The sequence below is a fragment of the Amphiprion ocellaris genome, chromosome 11, assembly GCF_022539595.1.
Source record: "Amphiprion ocellaris isolate individual 3 ecotype Okinawa chromosome 11, ASM2253959v1, whole genome shotgun sequence".
Taxonomy (NCBI): domain Eukaryota; kingdom Metazoa; phylum Chordata; class Actinopteri; family Pomacentridae; genus Amphiprion; species Amphiprion ocellaris.
Genome location: NC_072776.1, coordinates 17,247,622 through 17,270,020, shown reverse-complemented (window position 1 = coordinate 17,270,020; position 22,399 = coordinate 17,247,622). Strand labels below are relative to the sequence as shown.

Below are 22,399 nucleotides of genomic sequence, written 5' to 3'. Positions count from 1 at the left end.
CACACAGAAAGCATTTCAGCCATGATTTTCATTTGTCCTTCTTATGTGTGTCTGACTGGACAGATACACTCCTATTTGGATGAAGTCAGCATCACAACAGCTTGCACTGGACTTCCACTAAATGTTACTAAAACAAACTATACTGTTATGCCACAAGTCTATTTCCCTACTATTTACACACATTACAACTGTAACTTTATACTGGCTTCTAAGTGCTTACAAAACAAGCTCAGTACTGTGGTTGAAAGCCATCTGTGTAGATACAGAGAGAGCTTCACTGCTGCTGCTCCCTCTGAACACTGTCACATCAATCGGTTTGTAAGTTTTAAGGCTTTCTGCCAAGATTATGTGTGACGAGAAATGTAAATTATGCTGACTGTTTTGTGAAGTTCTTAAGGATATTCTGAAACCAGTTTCCAGCGATTTAAACCACTGACGGCAGCAGTGGTTAGTTTTAATTGTGGAAAAGCAAGCGACAAATGTTTTACAGCTGCCGTCGAAGCTTACAGGAGGTGATTATTTGATACTCAGAAAGCGGGTGGAAGAACACTTTAACTAAACATGCGCTACTCTGTTCTACTGTTACCATAAACCTTTTGTGGAAATATTTAGAAAACCAGCCATTAACAGTGGGCAGGACACTAGGAAGTGGGTTAAAGCATCATTTAAAAGCTACACTGGAAAAAAATGTCTTGAAAATAAAAAAGAGAGTGGGTGGAAGACAAGAGAAAGATAAGCAGTCGGATGAGGAAAAATCTGAGAGAGAAAGAAAGAGGATGAAAAGCACACAGCAGAAGTTGCTGCAGATGTATCGCAGCGATACGGCTGTGTCTGCTTGATGAACAAGTTTATGACAACTTGATACACAGACACACAACCCACTCGAGCGTCATTTACATACAGTCATCACTTCTCAGTGCACGGAGCTGCCACACAACACATGCTGGAATTACTGCACAATCCTCGCTGAGTGTCCTTTATGTGCTTACATCCGCACATGTGTGACTGAAAGTGGAGACGTTTTGGAACTGGAGAGGAAAACGGCAGCGTCTGAAGATATCGCATCCTCTCATCTCTATCCCTCCCCTCTCACTTTCTTTCTACCCTAATCACCTGCTTTATTTTTCTTCTGCTCCCATTCTTGCAATCTGATATTTTGGCTGTCATTTATCTCTCCTTTCAGATCTTCTATAAATCATTCTTTTTTTCATCCTACTCACTTTTCAGCTCTTTTTTTCCCCCAAACTTCCTCCCTCCTCTTCACTGCCAGCACCTTAATCAGTGGAACTGTCAAAAACACATTCTTGTTTCACCTCACACACAAATCTGTTCTCACTGACTCCCACTATTTGAAGTGAAAATGGCATTTGTAGTGCAGATGATAGATCAATAGCGGTTTGCACCAATAGCAGATAGATGAATCCTCTTCTTCAGCAGTCAACTTTTCCTTCCTGTCATCTGTATTTGTCTCCGGCTTGTCGGTGTAATCATCCCTTCCTATCTCTCTCACTCGCCATGGACTGCAGCGTATTAATTTAACACATACAGTAGCAGTCAAAGGTTCATTCAAGAGATTTCCTGTTTCCACAGTGCAGAATGAAAATAAGTAAAGACATGAAAATTAAGAAAAAACACAAATGGATATATCTAGTGAGGAGAAAACTATTTATACTTCAGGTTCCTCAAAGTATCTCAATTTCAATATCTCAACCCGCTTGTGAGTCACCTGCAGTTGTTTTCAATTCACATGTAAGCCTTGTCAGTAGTTAACTAGTGGAATCTTTCTGCCTTCTTAATACCTTTGAGACAATGATTTGCTTTTCATGAGGGAAATGACCCAAAATCTAACATGTAATTCCTCAGATGACCTGAGCTCTACCAACACCTGGCCTCCAGCAAATTGAAATGATTTGGGAAAGGCTGCAGCTAAAAAAAATTAGGGAACTCCTTTAAGATTGTTGGAAAAGTAATCCAGGTGATGACCTCGTGAAGCTGATTGGTAGAGTAAAGTGTTCAAAGTTGTTCTCAAACTAAAAGGCAGCTAATCTTTGGAGGTTCAGAAGAAAGGAGGCTGCTTAAAAATGATTCTTATGCTGACCACAACAATCCAAATGTGTTTTTCAGTAGTTTGGATTTCTATAGTACTGTTCCACACTGTACAAAATAGTAATAATAATGATGAAACACTCTTGAATTAGTAGGTGTCTCCAAAGTCCAAAGTTTTGATTGTTTTGGTAAAGCTTTTGTCCAGTGGCAATCCTGTCATTTTAAATAAAATCCCAATAAATGGTTGGTGTCATTGTGCCTCCATTTTCTGGTCTGGCAGTGGCTTACTTCAACTGAAATGATTTACCCCTACTCTACATTAAATTGATATTCGATTTTTTTTTCTTTTAATCACTATTTTGCAATATGTTGTAAAAAACATATATACATATAAATATAGGCTATACTGAACTTACCTTTGTCAAATAATCTCAGCGTTTTTAAGTCCCTCTTCAGCCAATGACTACAACCCCTAAAAATCCATCTGTCTCAAAGTTACTGTTTTTTTTAAACTTTAAAATTACTTAGATGTAACTGTACACCATTGTTTTATCTACAAGGTGCAGATCTATGAAGTCTTGCTCCTCCACCCACCACTCATTGCATGTATTTCTGATAGTGTTTCCTCCAATTAAGTTCTTCGTTTGTACCATGAGGTTCATAAGGAGCCGGGAGAGGGGGGTGGGATACTGGCGGGCAATGCTTTATTCTTTCGTTTCCTTTTAGGGCTGCACGGTGGCTCGGTTGTTAGCGCCGCTGACACACAGCTAGTGCAGCGTTGGTTTTCTCCAGGTTCTCCAGCTTCCTCCCACAGTCCAAAAATATGCTGAGGTTAATTGGTGATTCTAAATTGTCTGTAGGTGTGAATGTGAGTGTGCTTGTTTGTCTCTCTGTGTATCCCTGCAATAGACTGGCAACCTGTCCAGGGCGTCCCCTGCCTTCAAGTCACTATGTGTTACATTGCATTTGTATGAAAAGCACTCAACAAATAAAGTCACAGCAGTACTAGCCATGAGGAGGAAACTGATCTTCATGAGTAAATCAGTGCTCTTTTAGTGAAAATGCCACTGTCCAATCATTACCAAATTATGACAGTTCAAAGTTCCATCACAAAATTTATTTAAATATGCTGTGATAACAAAATTAGGAACGACTGCACAATATCTGCAACTATTTTACTTTAGATTAGGTAGATTAACTGTCAGAGACAGAATCTATTGAGACAAAGTAGATGGAAAGGAAAAGAAAAGATAGGAAGGCTCAATGTAGCAGACAGAATAAGATGCAGTAATGGATATCAGATGAAGAGACAGATCTATAAATGCAAACATAACACATCTGCATAAATACATATGTAGAGAATCATTACACTCAAATTATCCCTCAGCAAAAGCACACATTGCTGCAGAAAAAAAAAATCTTCATTTTAATTTAGACCTCAATGCCAAATAAAATGGATTCAGTGTGTGAAATAGTTCATTAGGGGAGTAAAATACTGGCAAGCACACACATATAGACATATAGACACACACACACACACACACACACAAATGAAACACAGCATGCAACTCACAAAGCCTGAGAAATGTGCCTACTGTACAAACACACACACTAATGCGTGTATGCAAATGGAGCTATAGCTGAGGTGAATTTGAACAGCGAAGTGTATCCAAGGTCAGAGCTGTTTGCCAGATTCAGTGTAAACACACAAAAAAACAACAGTGTTTGATACTGGCCAAAAATCCCTGAACCAACACACCCACACGCGCACACACAGCAGCTATTAACACATTTCTAAACAAGCAGAGATATCATTTAGGAACAAACACACACGCAAACACACTTTTTCACAAACAAGGACACATACAGACAGATACCAACACTGAGGATAACACAAGCATGTATACAGTCAGACAGGAATGCTGGGTAACACACAGTCTATTTCTGTCACGTCAGAGGACATGGGGTCTGACAGTACATGAAATTCATGGTTTGGTAAGAACATTGGTTTTGGAGTTGTGGTTATTCAGAAGTGTTAAGTGGCTGTGACTGTGACAGTTCAGGCTCTTAAAGAAAACAAAAAAAATATCTATTCAGACAACATATCCATAATTAACAATTAACTTAAATGAACTAATAAAGAACCGTACAGTACAAATTCAGATTTTAAAATAGTTTTTGTCAATACCAAGGACATAGCCATCCTCTTTAAAAAAAAATAAACAAGAAAAGCGCTCAAAAAGCGTAATAGTCCGCCAAGGCTGCTCAGTTGTTGTATGATTTCTGATGGATGAAATCTTTAATAAAAAATTACCTTGTGGTATGCACAGGCGTGTGTTATGCATGTGTACATTATGTACGGATACTGAATCACGTGACATAAATATGTAGCGGACGGCGGGAATTGATGGGACTCGGAAACACCCCCACAATTTAATCAGTTGTTCCTTGTTTAACTTCCGATGGATAAGTCCCGATAAGTCCACAGCGGTCGATTTTTAGTAGGATCGCAATCATATGATTGTCAGCAGGCAGCTGACGCAGTGTTCGCTTGTAGTCATAGGTACAGTGACACCATGCTGCTATCTCGCAATATAGAAATCTTTAACAAATCCATGGATCCAGACTATAAGACCCATTACTGCCAAAATCTAATCACTAGGTCCTTGTGTCATTTCTGACCTGCCCTGAAAATTTCATCCAAATCCATTTTTGAGTAATGTTGCTAACAGACAGACAAACCAATGGCGATTGTCACATAACTCCGCTGCTTCAATACTTAACTCAAACTTAAACTCAGATGAACCTTAAACCAAGTCTTCATTCTAACGTTTAAATATTTACATTATAAGGATTTGGTCTTTGTCCCCCAAAGGGAGGCAAATTCCCAGTGTGTGTAAACTGATTTATATCCCCTCGACATGAGTAATACAAGTACACACACACAAACAACCACACATACACACAGACACACACACATACACACACGGGCACATACAGATAATATAGGGGTGAAAACAGAGCTAGTGTGAAAGAGCATTATGAAACACACAGAACTAAAATAACTCACAGGCGGAATCTTGCAATAACAAACAAACAGCAACCTTGAGAAACGAGAGAAAATAAAAGCTGGAAGAGAGAGCCAGGGAAAGAAATGAAAGAGAAAATAGAGGCAGAATACTCTCTAATTAAGCCTGTACTGTAGGTGACAATATCTTTTTTGCTTATGTTTGTTGTATCTTAGAGACACTGTTTATTTGTCATGATTATTAAACTTATTCAGTGCTTTACTGAACTTACTACAAATGATATGCCCACCTTTGATGCTGTTTTAAGGGTAAAAATAAAACAAAACAACATAATAAGAGAGAAGTGCATTAAAATGAGGGTTGGAACAAGGTCAGACTGAACTAGAACAATGTTTCAGGAGGAAAAGTCGGAACAGACCTATGTTCCAAGTTTTTGAAAATCTTGGCATACAGGGTTCCCTTAGTAGCTTCAAATGGAAACAGAGATAAAAGCACTAGGTGCACATCTTGGTAAGTGCAAACATTCTAAATGGTCTTCCTGTAAAAGACAGTAACCAAAGCTGAAAATAAGAAAATCATTCTCAGTGCAGGTTTCCGCAGGTAGACCAGTAGAAATCCAGTAATTACAAATTAGATATACAAATACTCATCCATTTGTTAGGATGTGATTAATCAATTTTCTGATGATGCTATTTCCAGGTCCAAACCTGCCACTTCCAGGCTCTCAACTTTTCAACAAGCCACAGCTGTGTCCCTTGCTGATTAAGTAGATCAGAGTCCAAAACAACTATTTAGATGTGATTCTACTGCTTTCAGGGTAGGATAGCGCACCTATATTGAAAACATTTCAGTTTAACATCTCTTAAAGACATCGTCAGTATGGTGTTCGAACATGGACTGCATATAAAAGATGGATCTAGCCACTGTGACATCACCCATTGCTGCTGTTGATAAGCGCAGTTTAAGATATTCAAAAGCTGCAAATTTGGTTCAATGAAAGCCAGAATCAAACAGAAAAGTCTTCAGTCTTGATTTTAAAGAAACAATTGTTGCAGCAGATCTGTTTTCTGGGAGGTTGTTCCAGATAAGCAACGTGTAAAAACTTAAAGCTGCCTGTCAATGGTTCGTTTTGGCTTCGGAAACAGAAATTTTTATCGTGTATTTTACTTTAAATGGGACCATAATTTACAAAATGACAATTGTGCTACAGTAAAAGAGATGTGAAAGTAGTGGGTAAGACCATAAATTCATTAGAAAAATATTTACTGGGGCAAAAATCAAGTGATAAGTAGGGTAATTTTCTCATACACTTCTACAAAATGTGACGTCTTTGTTCCTGAGGCATCGGCACCTTCTGACCATTAGGAGAATGCAAGTTTAATGCACCTCTCTTGGCTTTACTTTTTCAACCCATAGCCTATTTCCAACCCATAGCCTATTTCCAACTTTTTAATACAGTCTTTGTGGTTATATCACAGCCATAGCTCTGGTATATATTAGCCTAATAATACATCTGTAGCTAAGCAGGGGGTGGCAGATCATTATGTTAACCAGCCTTCTAAAATGTGGCTCGTACATATTTAGTTTTTCATCTTCATTCACATCCAAAGTTTTTAGCAGTCTTATACTTGTTGATTTGTTTTAATACCTGAGCTAGAAAATGCTGTATCATCTTTAGATGTCAACAAGCTATCTAGCTTATTAAAACTTTCCAACTCGTTTCAAACTTGTAAATCCTCTTTGTGATTACCCTTGATTATACCACCTGGGAGAACGGTATTAATAATCATTCTTTTAAACCATCAATGGTGCCTCGCTGATGAAGGAAGTGATGAAAAAAAGGTTGACAGATTCCATTTGCTTTTGGGATCTAAAGGAACATTTAGAACTACAAATGACTATAATGCCATCCGTGGCATCAGTCGTAACAAGCATGTTTCACATTGCCAAACAACAACAATAAATAAGTACTATCTTGTTGACACAGGTGAAAATACAAAACAATGGACGGACAGACGGACGGACGGACAGACAGATATTTAAAATACACAAATATCCATGTAAAAGTTTCTAACAGAGTCCAAGTAAGAATTTTTCAGCGTGTTTTCCGTGTTTTAGATCTGGAACACACTGCAAATGCTAATAATATTTACATTGACTTGATTGATTGATTGAAGTCTTGATTTACTAACTACAACCACGGATATTGTGAGAAAGATTTTTGATAACTTTGTTCCCTACTGTGTTTGAGGTGACCTGATATAAAGAGAGCAACAGTGATAAGTCACAGAAAGGAAAGGGCAAGAAAAATGCTAACCCAGAGGACAAAATGAATAAGCACTAATAATGAAATTATAAGCCTGTTAACCAACCAGGGATGTGAAAAAACTGCACTCACCATTAGATGCATAGATGCTGTTGGTCACTAGGGGAGGGAGGATGGAGTCAGTGGCCGGACTGAGTGATCTTGTCTGACCGTTCACTGGACTCATCAGTCCAGAGGAGCTGTCAAAGGAGCGACTGGGTGACACCCCATGCTGATCCTAAAACAGGATGGAAACAAATGTTACGAAACATTTTCAAAACACAAACACAGACAGATAAATGACAGGAATGCTTACCAAAAGTCCCCTTTTTAAAAAGCAAGCACAAAGCACCTACAACAGTGAAACAAAATCTAAACAAAACTTGAAATTAGGACTGAAACAACCATCATTTAATACAATACAAATTAAGGAACTAAATGCGTAAAATCAAGTACAACATCACATAGTGACAGTTTTGGCAAAATGTAGGTTTTTTTTTTTTTTTAAATTACATTCCTCATTTATTTATTTATTTTTACATCAGTGACCAATGTGTGGTTTGCATTTAAAATGAGTTATGACCAGAGGTGTAAGTGAGGGTTCTTTAGTTGTCTATTCAAACACATTTAAATGTCAAGGAGGCTGAATAAGAGGTAGACACTCCAAAGACAGTGGAGGATCAAGGTGAAAGAGGGGCCTCCATTTCCCATGCCCCACAGGGTTCAAAGCAACTCCAGCACTGCATCACCATTCAGTGTGTGTGTGGCACTACCAGTGACACCTATCCCCTCCACAGAGAGCCCTCTCGGGGCCCTGTTATAGTCAAACAAAGGATTGATTACAGTGTTGATGTGTCTTCTTTGTGCATGCATTATTTCGTTGGGAATTTAATTTGCATTTGTTTGTCACTTGTGAGTGTGTTGAAAACTGTACGTATTCATTAACATGCATGCATATGTATGCCATTTTGCCATTGTGATTCAGTGTACTTTTGTGTTTCCTTGTGTATTTGCCTCTCAGTATTGGATAATCCCTCCACTCAAACAACAAGGAAGACATAACGGTACTTTATGTGTGTAATAAATCCTCCTTGTCATCCTACTCTTGACCTCTCTCCAGCTCCTGCTTCTCACCCAGTCTCTCCCTAATTCCAACCCACAACGCATCATTCTTCAGTGTGTTACAGATCCTACGGGCCCCATAGCTCAACACCATATTGCAGTCCAATTTCTCACAAAAGACAAATACTTTTTCAGACGCCAAAATGAGGCTGTTGAGGTATAAAACATTACATACAGTAAAACATGAAATTGCATTACCCCTCTTTTTCTATGCCTTGTTATTTTTTTTCCTTGGACTCAAAAGTCCTCTTGGACAGGGCAGGAAATTAGCTTCAGTTACACATATTATCCAAAGAGCTAAGTTGTTCCCACTCAAATATAAAACCATCACTAATGGACATCACTCTTGGACTACCTGTGCTCCTAAAGCAAGAAAATTTTAGGTTTAGGAGCAACATATTACCCACCTCACTCTGCACTTCAAGCATTGTCATGCATCATTTATAGAAGTGTTTTGTCTTGTAACGTATTTGTTGTAATTGAGAACAGTTTGTGGTTATTGTCAGTGTTTGCATGCTAAAGAAGCAAAGGTTTTTTTTTTATTTAAAGCAGTAGTGCTGCCTGAAAACACTCCACATTTAAATCAAGTCCCTCTCTGGTCATCTAATAAATTGCTAAAAAAAAAGTCATCTCTCTGTGGCAATACTATGTATTTTGATTTCATTTTTGAATTAAATTAATATCTTCCTGCTTTAAAATGACTTTAGAATGTGTGTACCCATAAAGTCCCCTTTGTTTTTTGTTGCAGTTCAATAAAACACTGCCAAATTTATTTATGCAATGCCAAGTAGTGATACTGGAGCAATTCAGTGCAGACCAGAAACCATATTAAGTAAAACTGCAGAGGAGCACAAATTCTACAAAGTTGTAATTAGCTGTCTGAAAATTTTTGATTTTCCAAAATTATAATGGTCAGAATTCTCTATTTGTCTAAAAACAAGTACAATATAATGTCTGATTAGTATCAATAATATACAGCATGTCAAGGTTCAGCAGAAACAGCCTCAGATTATTGCCACTGAACCTTTGCAGTCATACTTATGAAGCTTGAAGATAGACACCGTTTGGATGGTTCCTGCATGAAAGGAGCAGCTGGATAAAATGAGAGATTAGAGAGCGCTGGCACAAGATGACTATAGTAAGAACTGAGTGAGAAAGGGAATAAAGGATATATACAAGAAAAGTAGAAACGGGGATCAGAGGAGGGATAGCAGAGTGGTCCACTTCTGTAATGTTGAACAGCATCAATACCGAAGCCCAAAAAGGCTTTTAAGGTACAGTCTCTTATCTATCGGCCTTTATCTTGTTTTTTTTTTTTTTTTGCTGTTAAGACAAAGAGGATGCAACCCTTTGATGTTGCTAACAGCTTTCACATAAGGCTATTGACTGGGGATGCCCTGAGCCCTGTGAGCCCAATCACACAACTACACGCTTACATACATTCAGCTTCCAGTTTATTTTGTAACACCTAATTAAAACCAGGAGTCTAATGCAATAAATCACATGTTAAAGAAGATTATAGTATCCAATTATAATTACGTAGCTGTGTTAAATTCATGATGGTTTTAAAAGCTTTTCTTATGCTGCTGAACTGTTTTAATACTTTCAAATATTTAGTCTATTACTTTTATACCACATTATTGGGGGGTGGGCTAATCTAAATACACATATTAATACTGTAACTTTTGTTCTCTCTATGGTCTCTGTGTTAATTCATGTGTTGGTTTTTGTGCTTGTGTGTGAGCATATTATGCAAGCTTTATGTGTAACTTTTTTAAATTACCACCAGGTCGTGCAAAGGGCCTTCCACTCTTGAGCCAACAACCTGGCTTTGTGCGTGCAACGATTTGCCCAAACAAGCCTACAGAGCTGTGTAAAAGGCATCAGCTGAAAAGCAGAGATGAAAAGCATCTTTTTTTTTTTTTTTTTTTTTTAATCTTATAAAGAAAAGATATACAGCTGAGTGAAGAACACTCAGTCACAAACACATGCAAAGGAGAACACAGACACACACAAACACACAAAATCTGAATAGCTGAAGTGCAAATGCTCTTTCGCTGCTGCCGGTAAGAGCTGAGAAGAGAGCAAGGAGACTAGTGTCAAGAATGCAAAGAATGGATGGGAGGGCTACAAAGTCATGTGAAGAGAGAAGCAGAGGCAATAGACCACAAGAAAAAAAAACATGCTTTAATCGTTGAGAGCCAAAAGAGTGGATAGGAGAGATGCAGAGTGAGAATTGGAAAAGCACTGGTTTTTCTGATTTTCTGTGATGATAAGGTGAGGCCGTCTGCTATTTTCTATGCAGTGGTCTGCTGGGGAGCAGGGAGCACTGAAAGGGACAGAAAGAGACTGAACAGACTGGTCAGGAGGGCCGGTTCTGTCCTGGACTGTTCCCTGGACTCCATAGAGGAGGTGGGTGAGAGGAGGATGTTGGCAAAGCTCACATCCATCATGGACAATCCCTCTCACCCACTGCATGACACTGTGGGGTCTTTAAGCAGCTCCTTCAGCAGCAGACTGAGACATCCACCCTGCAAGAAGGAGCGCTATCGCAGGTCCTTCATCCCATCTGCTATAAGACTTTACAACATCAGCATCACTGGCTGATGTTAACATAAACTGGACTATATCATTACCACCCCAAACCATAAAATTTGCACTGACATTCTTGCACTGCACATCTCTGCACTTTTAAACTTTATTTTTATTTTTATTTTTTCTGTTAAAAATTTTTGCCACCCTTGTATATATTGTAAATAAAGCTGCTGTAACAATGTAAATTTCCTCTGGAGTGGGGAGAAATAAAGAACTTTATCTTATCTATCTTATCTTATCTTCAGTGCATTATGAACAGGCTTTATGTAGTATGAGTTTCGCCTTTGTTTATCAATAAAAATGGCTCAGCACTAAGCTTCTCACCACTGAGTACCCTTTTCCTTGAATAATCTAAATTATTTTTCTTCATTATTCAGTTAAAGGTTTGATAAATAAAATGCCAGCAAATGAGAGGTGTCATTAACAAGTTCTGAGAGTGTACTAATAAAAAAACAAAAGCTGATGTGTATGGTCGCTTTTCCCTTCAAAGTTGTCTCCTTATGAATCTATAAACCTGTCTCTGTGCTCCTGTCATGGCTGGAACATTCCCAGAAAGTCTTGGTATGGATTTTTGATTTCAGCATGGACCCCAAAGTTGCACAGAGGTTGAAAATAATAATAAACAATTCTCTGTCAAACTGACCAAACCATCATATCAAGGATCATTGCTGGGACGAGAGGGGGGTCTACGGCCACAAACCAGAGAATAAACAGCAGTCTTCAGAATAGAAACGGAGGATCAAAGATAGAAGAAGGTGCATCAGGTAAGTCATGAAACTACGAGTGTAGTGCATTGATTAGTGGTAGTAAATTCATCCCCCAGGTTTAGACTGTCAGTGATGGGTTTTACTGGAACACCCTGAGGTGACTTAGTGACATCATTCACTCCATTCAATCTGAACTAAGTTTTCTGAGTCTTCGAACGTCCTGCTTCCCAGCTTTGGCTACATGTGACTTCATCCCCTTTCCTAAAATGAAATTCAAGTTGAAGGGTCAACAGAGGAGATGCAGTGTATGTTTCAGATGGTGTCTGATGCACTTATCGAAGTGGACTTCCAGAGACCATTCCAAAGGTGTCAGGAGCGCCAGAAGCTCTGTATCACGGCACAAAGAGACTACTTCAGAGGGGATGGCGACCAAATTCAAATCAGGTGTGATTTTTGCTTTTTAAAGGCGCACTCCCACAATGTCTTGACTGTATTGAAACACACACATCACAAGTTCCCAGAGGTGGAAAAGGGGACGTCTTCACATGTCCAATCAACAGTCCAGACTGTAAAGATACTCAGCTCTCATAGAAGACTAAGGTTGTTACTAATGGTTACTAAAAAATTTAATTTAAAGATTAATTGATTATCAATGTTGATGACAATTATTCTTGTCTTGATCGATTCAGTTATTAATTAGCTAATTAACGCAGCTCAAATATCCACTCATGATTATAGAGGACATTAACACAAAATCCAGATATTTTTCCGAGTAGGCAACAACAATAGGACACATAAGACAGAGGGTGAGCGTACCTTCAAAACCCTCAGCACCACTAGCTGGATTGTCCCTCTTGCATTTCCCTCCTGTGACATAGAGCGCCGGAGAGTCTCCATGGCCGCATGGTTAGAGCGCCCCAGCAGCGACTCCCCGTTTACAGCCACCAGCTGGTCATTGACATGCAGACGACCGTCCTGTAAAAGAAACACTAGTTTAATTATAACGTTATGTACATTTTCATGGCTGGATTGCAGACATACTGTATGTCTGTTTTCCAAGTCTATACATAGACAACCAAGGTTAATTAAATAACCTTGTTAACCTCAACCTGGTTAACAAATATCAAGCTGGAACTGTCTGGAACTGTCATTTTCTCATGCAATGTCTTTTGATATTTTCATTTTTAATAATCGGAGGAACCACTGAGCTAACACACACCCACAAACACATGCCTGCAGCCTTCACTGTGTCTCATAAGTCCAATCAGGAAAGAATCCAGAATAGCAAAAATTATAACGACACACACAAATTTGTGCACACACAAACACATACACATTACCATGACTGTCTGACAGTCTCCAACACATTAACAAAACCTACCTTCAACTCTGTCTGCCTGACTTCCCTGGGTGGTTATTAATCCACCAAGGAAAGCGGCAGAGTTATGTGACGATCGGTGCTGGTTTGTCTGTTTGTCTGTCTGTTAGCAGCATTACTCAAAAACGGACTAAAGGATTTGGATGAAATGTTCAAGGAAGGTCGGAAATGACACAAGGACCAAGTGATTAGATTTTGGCAGTGATGGGGCTTACAGTCTGGATCCACGGATTTGTTAAAGATTTCTGTATCATTGTGAGATAGCGGCACAGCGTCACTGTAACTATGACAACAACTGAATACTACGTCAGCTGCCTGTTGAGGATCACATGACTGCGATCCTACTGAGGATCACATGACTGTGATCCACTACAGCAGTCAACTGCTACGGACTTATCGGGACTTATCCGTCAGAAATTATACAATGAACAACTGAATGAATTGTGGGGGTGTTTCCCATCAATTCCCGCCGCCCGCTACATATTTAGGTCACGTGATTCAGTATCCATACATAACGTACACATGCATAACACACACCTGTGCTCAGCGCAAGGTCATTTTTTTTTGTGAGTACATCTATATTAAATTGTCACATTCTATGTTGCCATGATTTCTGATCGTCAATAACTAATAAACAAATGCTGCATTTCTTAAAAAAAAATAATAAAATGCTGTATTTCTGACAATGCCATACGGGGGAATGAACAACCTTGGCGGAGTACTGCACTCTGAGTGCTTTTCTAGTTTACAATGCTTCTACAGCAGACCCTTTTCCATCTATTTCTGTCAAGTCTGAGCACAGACACTAACAGCTGCACTCGGTGTGTGAGGATGTGTGCATCTGTTTGCCTGTCTGTCTCATGCTGCCTTTGACATGTCAAGTGTGTCCTGGTAAATAAGAGGTCAAACGTTAACAGAGGAGGAGCCGAGAAGCAGACACAGCTGAAGTGGCCTTTACTATACCATTTCATCTACTAAGCTTTCTTCATAATGTTACACTTCAGTCCTGTAAACACTGTTCTGGGCAACTTTGTGACAAGTAAGTGTGATGTCAGATTAGTAACTGTACAACTTTGTAATTTATATTTGCTCATTTGGGTATGTCACCTTGTATGCTGCTCCTCCATGTATGATCGATTTGATGAAGATTCCAAGATCCTCTCCTGTCTCTCTGGACTTGTTCCCTTTGAGGCTGATGCCAAGCCCCGCTGAGCCGGTGTCATTGAGGGGAACCTCAAACATGAGCTGTTCCTTCCCATTCTCTGAAACAACGCTACCTGGCACACGGGACAGCTCGTCCTTCTGGGAGGGAGAGAGTAATAGAGGTAGAACGGGTGAGACATCGATGACGAAGACAGAGGTTTGGAAAAAAGGCAAAGAAAGAGGAGACAAAGGTTAGCTCATTGGGCTTGAATAGCCTCCAGAAGCTAAACTAAAAGCTTTTCCATTTGAGAGAAACCATCACGAGGTGCTTTTCAGCTAAATTTCTCTATGACTGAAAAACTGTGGTTAGAGTCTAAAAAAAAAAGAAAAAAGAAAAAGAGAAAGAAAGCCATTTGGACTATCTGCTTTTATACACCCATCATTTTTCCTCTCTCAGCTCTGCAATATCAATAAAATGACCTGTGCATTTTCAAGAGGTAATTGGAGAATACGGCAAACACAGAGAGCAAGAGAGACAAAAGCAGCGACAGCAGCAGGGGGAATATCGAGGAAAGAAAAAGAACCAAAGACTGGCTATATAGATAAAAATGACTATCATAAAACCCAGAAAGATGGTGGAAAAACACCATATTATTAAGACAGAGATATGGCAGTAATGACTAAGTCTGAGACAGAGTTAGTGGGGAAAAACATTGTAAACATAACAAAAAACGTAGATCCTGCCAGATGAAAGTGCGTTTGATGGCTCAGTGGGAGAGCTAGCACCGCTGCACCGCATGTGGGTTACGCTATCCACATTATCTGAAATGTACTGACATGAAACAGTATTTATCAAAGAATACTCTCCATTCCAAATGTGCAACAAACTCGCATAAATGCTTATTTGTGAAACTAGCAAAATAATAGGTCAGTGCACATTTTTGCAACATTATCCAGTATTACTATTAGTGAAGGAAAACAAACTTTTAAGTTCATGAGAATAAAAATAAATAAATAAATCAACTTGATGTGATAAATATCTAAAATATTAAAAGCACCTTTGCAAATGATTTAGCACAGTTTGAGTGAATCACCAGCAAAAAAACCAAAAAAAGATTAAAATTATATTTTGGCAAAAAGGAGACGAACACAAAAACATTAATATTATTTTAAAATATTAAACATAAAAAATTTATTCATTTATATTATATCCAAGCATTGGAATTACATTGACTGTGTTTACATGGAGGACGTGAGTATCCTGGTAAAGATCGAGTTTTTCAGGTATCCCGTTTTTGTGTTTTTGATTTCAGCAACCCAGACATGCCCGGGCTTTGAGAATCCCGATTATGCTGCCTAGAGTACTGTCAAAGGAACCAGGGTTCTGCTGAGTGTATATGTTATCCTAGGTTCTGATGATTGCTGACTACCTGTCCAGGCGCAACTTTAGCTAAGTAACACAGCAGAAATGCAAACTATCTGAATGGCTTCCTCCTGGTTTTGGATTTTTGCGGAGTAGCCTATAGCTTTGTCGACCATACTGCGACAGAGCATTTGCCAACTTTAATTATTTTTTTTTTAAATGCAATGTATAAATGAGAGGAGTTGATCTACAGGAGAAGAAATATTTGAAAGCAATATGTATGGCCTGAAAGGCTAATACCGTGATAACACTGAGGGTTTAAAATTCGCGGACTATTTGTAGAGTCAATGTACCCCTGTATGTATTTTTTTAGTGGCTACACCTGCAGCACACATGGGGCGTAAGGCTTTTGCGATAGAACACATTGGTTTGGCTGCACCTCACTGTCATTCTGCTACAGTGGAAGAAAACACTCTGGCTTGTTGGAATTTCTATAAATCAATCACAGTCGCTGTAGGCGGGGCAAGAGAATGATGCGGCTTCGACGATCACTCAAAATAGTGACACGTGGAATCGTATTGCCAGAAGATGACCACGATGATTTGATTAAAATGGATAACCTTCGGGAAAGAAAAAAAAAAATAGCATGATACAAATCCTTTGAAAAACTTGAAATTTTTAGTGTGGTAGGTTGCTAGAGTTAAGGTTCCTGTAATGAAGAAAATGTGCACATGACGATATCGGAAGAGGAAGATAAAGCTGTAGAAACAGACGACTATTTTTACTTTTTATTTGCAGCATGAATATCTGCACCACATAGGCACCATTTATGCCCTACTCGTGCCTGGTGTAGCCACTTTCATTGATTATAGTGGAAGCATAGTGCTGCAGCATCTGCTCTGCGAAATGCCCACAAGTGACACATGTTTAGCGTAGCCACGGGATGCTTTGCATTTTTGCCTGATCAATTTTGTTTGTTTGTATTTTTCCTGTACATAAATAAAGACATTTTCCTCATACATTGACACAGAAAAACCACACAGTGGTGTAAAAAAAACATCACAAAAAAGCAAGAAATAATGTGTTTGATGCTCCAAATTTCTTCAGGGAGCATCCCCAGAATTTCTGCTTCATGTATCCCCTCCAGTGTTCCAAGCGAAATCTATGTCTATGCAAGTGAGGTTCACTCTGACCAGTCATAGAACTAGTGATCATATTGTTGTTTACTCTGATTTCATGAACACTTCAGCTGTGGCTCACTGTGTTATTATCCATTCTGATAGTATTAGACTGGGCTGCACAGGATACAGAGGTGTTTCCTAATGAATTAACAGTGTGGTTCCTGTTTTCGTATCAGAATTTCAGTGGCTACATTTTTGCATCAGTCTTTTTTGTAACTGTACATATTTGTGGTAGAAAGTCCATGGATGTGTGTGACCGTCTATGTACATGTAGGATTCTGTCTGAGTCTGTGTATGTGTGTGTGTTTGCGTGGGTCAGCAGTGTCAGGTTTAGACACTGTTTGTCTGTGTGGATTGTAGGTTTAACAGCGCTAAGCCGACACAAAGTCCTCTACTCTGCAGAAAACTGTTTTCCCTGCCGGAAAAACTCCCCCCATCAGACTGACTGTCCAGACCTGATAGGAAGCTCTCCGACCTTGGAAAGAACTTCAAAACATCCAGAAGAGAACCGTTAGCTACTTTCTGTGCATAATTACATTGAGAATTTATTAGTCTCTAAACTTCTGTCCAAAGTAATCTTCATGATTTGGCAACTTTTCAGCTTTTCTGCCACTGCTACATTTTTTTTTAATTTATCTGATTCAACTTCCTTCCTTTGTTATTTATGAGTTCTTTTTCTTACACTCAGCACAGGACAGAACTAATGCCAGAATGAATTTAGAGCAGAGGACGGGTATTGTTATACTGTAGAAAAGTTTAAACCAGCAGTTCTCAGCTTGGGGGTCAGGACCACCCACAGGGCTGTGAGATGTTTTATGGAATCTGACAAAAATATGCAAATGTATGTAAAGTTGTTTTTCTGGGTGATGAATTCAATTTCCCTTGAAAACAACGAATAAGCACAGCCTCAGAGCTTCGATAATTTACTGGATAAACAAACGGCCTGTGAGCGAATTTTGCAAAAATAATCATTGTTTGGTGTCAAACCTGACTTTTCCGTGGGTTTTTATTACGAGTGAATAGATAAAGAGCCCGTTTCTATTCAGCAGGTGAAAAAAACAAAACAAAATTAAACCGGGCCTCTCTTTTTCATTACCTGAAATTGCTTTTAAACGCATACAGGAGGGGACAACGGCACATACAAATTGCCAAAGCACACTCCAGTTTCACGGAACACTTCCATTATTTAAGCCTCTTTGCTATGATCGGTGGCTATATCTGTGTCTAACACTGAACACAATGGTGTGTTTCTATGTGTCTGCTTTCCGTTTGTGGCTATAAAAAGGTAAGTTTGACTATTTGCAACATAAACGCTATCAAATCCATCCAGTCACAGAAAAAGCTGTTTGCATAGACGAATCTCTTCGTGCTGGTCGTTTAACATTTAAATGGGTTGCCACAGTGATGGATCAACGAGAGGACACGCTATTAAAAAGACAGCTGAACCGCTGTGTCGGTGTGTGTGTGTTTTATTAAACTGAACCAAAAAAAAAAAGTGAGAATGATGGAGAGACACATTAGGTGAAAATGAGCGAGAACAGTCAACTACATCACCTCTAAAGGACAGATGAACAGCAAGCCAGAGAGAGGAAAAAGAGAAAGATTAAAATTGTATCAAATGACAAAGCAGCTAAGAAGAAAGATGATCACAATGTTCAGATATGTGAGTAATATTAAAGGTCTACTTTAACACTTTCCTGCTATAAATTCTCCCCTTCCTCTATTATATGCTTATTTGTGTGAGGACACCTGCTTCTGGCAGCATGGTCTTTTAATGAGAGCAGTGCCCAGATGCCCTTCCACCCAGTCATGCTGAGACTCTGTGAATGTGTGTGTGGAAAGCCCCATGCTGTGGGAATGACTGCCCAAGGATCCATTTTACAAGGCCAAACAACAGTAGCCGCTGTGCTTAAATGTGGCATTGTGATCACACTCACGCACACATACACACAAATGGCGGAGGTAAGTACTCCCAGGGACCAAACCTGACATTATGGGCTATGTGTCTGACTTATGAAAATAACTGCCCCATCACAGACCACTCAGGATGGGTCCCTGTTGTCCAATCCCCCACACCCTCTTCTTCACTAATGGTCAGGGTAAAGGCAGTAGTGGGAGACCTAGAGTCTGCAATCTTAGTGTGACGAAGAAACATTTAGAAGCCTACAGAGAAAGAAAAATGACAAGGAGACACACAAAGAAGATGAAGTTGTGGGGTTAACATGTCTGTGGGGACAGCAGTATGGGTGTCTAGTGTCTGCATTTAGTGTTGGGAATGAAAAGAGCTTTTTCGAGAAAGAAACTGGCTGACTTTCATGATATAATTGCTATGGATAAAATGTCAGTGGGAGAGCTGTCCAAAGGGATACAGGAACAGTACTGTACATTCTTATTTATTGATGTCTGCAGCCTTTTGCAGTTCAACGAGAGCAGCACTAATGCTGTCAGCGTGCACTCTCCCCTGGAGTTGTATACTGAAGGTCTGTACATGCAGGTTAAGCCGGCCTGCAGTTCCTATGTAACCCACAGCAGGTGTTGGTGGCACAGGGTTCACTGTCCAAGTTTACAAGTGCTCATGGGCCACCATATTACTGTATGGGTTCACGGTGCGGGGCGGCTAGCCTTCTGTTCATGTGCCGAAGATCCCCACATGAACACCGAACTGCTTCTTGGCAATAGGGTACAAAATCTGAGCTGTTTTCTTCCACACAATGAAACATTTAAGAGAATCTTTAAAGTGGAATGGCAGACTGGACTCAGACATCATTTGATGAAATGTGATTGTAACTGGGGAATGGCTGTGATAACAAAAAGTTGTGGGAACAGAGGCAAAAGTGTCTGAAAGGGCATTGGGTTGAACCACAAAAAGAAGAAGATGTGAGAGGCTTGTACATTTTTCCATCAGAGTGAATTAAAGTTGTTCTCTTCTTGTGCATGTGCAACATTGAAGTGTTAGATTGTTTGCCAAAACCCTCATTCCCTGACTCTACAGCCACAACTTAACTGTTGCACATCCAAAATATATATAGAATTTCTATTCACATAGACATTGCAACATCATATATTTGACATGAAATCATGCCTGTGATAATGCAGACTGTTCTTTCGAAGCCAGTCCTTCTGTCTCTTAAAAGTATAACTGTAAATGTGAATTTGTCTGTTTCACTTGGGGTTTTTGGGGCCTGTCTTTGTGATAAGCTAAGTTTGCCAGCTGATGGCATCCATTTGTTAGCTATAGCCATGCATCATGACAAGGTTACAGGGGCTGATCCTGGCAGACACAGATCAGTCAGTGAGGGCTAGAACATAAAGACAGACAACTATTTATGCAAACAATCACACATATACACAAATCAGACTCGCATTTTAAACCGGAATACTGAAGACCCATAGAAAACACATGCAGGTATGTGGAAACCCAACAAAGAAAAACCCACAGTGGGTGGTAAGTTGATTTCTAAAGGCCATTTTCTGGTTTCTGCATCCCCATGCGCAGACGAATGGCAACTGAAAATTGGACAGTGGACATGCACGCAGCTTTTTCTGAAAGGCTGACTGTGACATTACAGTTTTTACACAACATGGCAGATAGTTACAGGTTGGGCTGTAGCACCAAATGTGATTATTCCTGAGGTGTGCCGAGCACAGTGGGCAGATATAGCACAGGATATCTGGAGATTTTATAACCTCCCACTTCCATCGATGAAAAGCACATTGCTACAAATCAAAGCCCCTCAAAAGTCTGGCAGCAACTGCTTTAATTACAACTCTCCAATTGATGAATTATAAAGGTGTGGAGGACAGAAAATATGCTCAGTGAGTCTGTCCTCATAACAAGAAGTTGTTTCGTGTTGTTTTGTAGACATGGGCTTCTGCAGAAGGGTACACACAGACTGCTGTGGACTTGAGTAGATGACAAAATGAAAGTTTTGCATACATGCAGATATGTGAATCGAGTTACGCCCGTTCTTGCTCTGATGCGACATTGCTAACCACTGCATCACTACCTACTCCTAGCTGACAGCACATTTAGCAGAGAAAGATAAGAGCAGCATCAATCTCTTTATCTAACAACCAACAAGAAAGCAATTAAGGAAATTTGCCAAAATGTCAAGCTTCAGTCAAAGAAGTTTACATTTTATCCATTCATTGCAACAAATGTATCGCTGTTACTCTCAACAAATCAGAGGTTAGAGTAAGAGCACGGCATTACAACACCTTTCCTTGTTGACCCCAGTGATGTGAACTAAAAATCGTTATGTACGAGTGTGTGTGACACTTGTGTGCTGAGGGCTTTAGGACACAGCAGCGATGTTGGATGATAAGCTGATGAAGGAGCTGATAAACCTTCAATAAACAGCAGAGAGATGTGAGATGAGACAGAGAGCCAGGGAGAAAGAGAAGAGAGACGTGATACCCTTCTCGGCTGCCCTCCACTGGGATGATGGCAGCTCCTGCAGAGACACCAAGCTGCCAAGGAGTTTGTGTCTGCATGTGTGTGTGTGTGTGTGTGTGTGTGTGTGTGTGTGTGTCTGTGTGTGTGTGTGTGTGTGTGTGTGTCTGTGTGTGCGTACACAGGTCTCTGAGGGTGTAACAGATGGGGGATCTACTGTAGTGACTCTGTGAGGTCACATTGGTGACAATATCAGTGAGATGTAACACATACATAACGGAAAGAGACGACAGACTGCAAAGACGTGCAACGACGCACACTCTCCCCCTCATTCACACAGGCACGCACACACACACACACACACACACACACACAGTGGACCAGTGATGGATGAGGTACAATCAGACTGAAGGAACTGTTCAATAAAGTTGTTGTGCTTTGAATGTGTCCTGTCACCGATTGTTAACTGTTTACTGATTTTATACGTCAGTGTTTGTGTGAGAAGCATCTGGCACTAAAAAAGCATGTTTCCTGTTGTGAAGAAAAAGGAAAAAAAAAAAGAAAAAAAAACAGGAAAGGGGCTGACAGAAGAGCATCTTGCAGCTCAACAGATAGAGGATGCCAAAAACAGAACCACACCAAAAGCCTGATGGAATCACATTTAAGCCTTTCATTCAGTCCAGCTTATTAGCTGCCAAAGTGTGTTTGTGAATGGTTTATAATCATAACATCATCTATGGTGTGGCTCTGCCATGTATATGGTTTTGAGTCATTATTTATGCTTTTGTGTTTGAGGTGAAATTCTGAAAGAAATCCCACTAGACATGATGCAGTGTTTTAGCAATCAACAAGCCAGTTTGTCTAACTTGAAACCTACCTCCGATAAAACATATGTTTCACTTACTGTTACTTTACTTGGATGTCTGACTGTCAGAGGATGATTTATGTCAAGAGTTGAACACGTAAAGGTTGTTTTCACATTCTTTCATTTAAATTAAAGTTTATCTCTTTCTTAAATCTTAGCTTAGTGCTTTATTTAAATTTAGCTCTCTTTTTTTACGTACACAAGTACGATGAAGAAACTGAATCCTCCAGTGCATATACAATGAAACTGACTTTTCACTAAAGTGGTTTTTA

The 22,399-nt window shown here is 39.6% G+C and overlaps 1 protein-coding gene across 7 annotated transcripts in view; it reads right to left on the bottom strand.

Annotated features, from left to right (window-relative positions):
- Positions 1-22,399, bottom strand: part of pard3bb (par-3 family cell polarity regulator beta b) — a 234,162-nt gene that overhangs the window by 128,897 nt on the left and 82,866 nt on the right. For all 7 annotated transcript variants that reach the window (XM_055015197.1, XM_055015198.1, XM_055015199.1 and 4 more), the window contains 3 exons: positions 14,290-14,484; positions 12,621-12,779; positions 7,474-7,618 (listed from right to left, as the gene is read on the bottom strand). In XM_055015197.1, the coding sequence (XP_054871172.1) occupies positions 7,474-7,618; positions 12,621-12,779; positions 14,290-14,484 (499 nt within the window). The remainder of the gene's footprint in view (positions 1-7,473; positions 7,619-12,620; positions 12,780-14,289; positions 14,485-22,399) is intronic.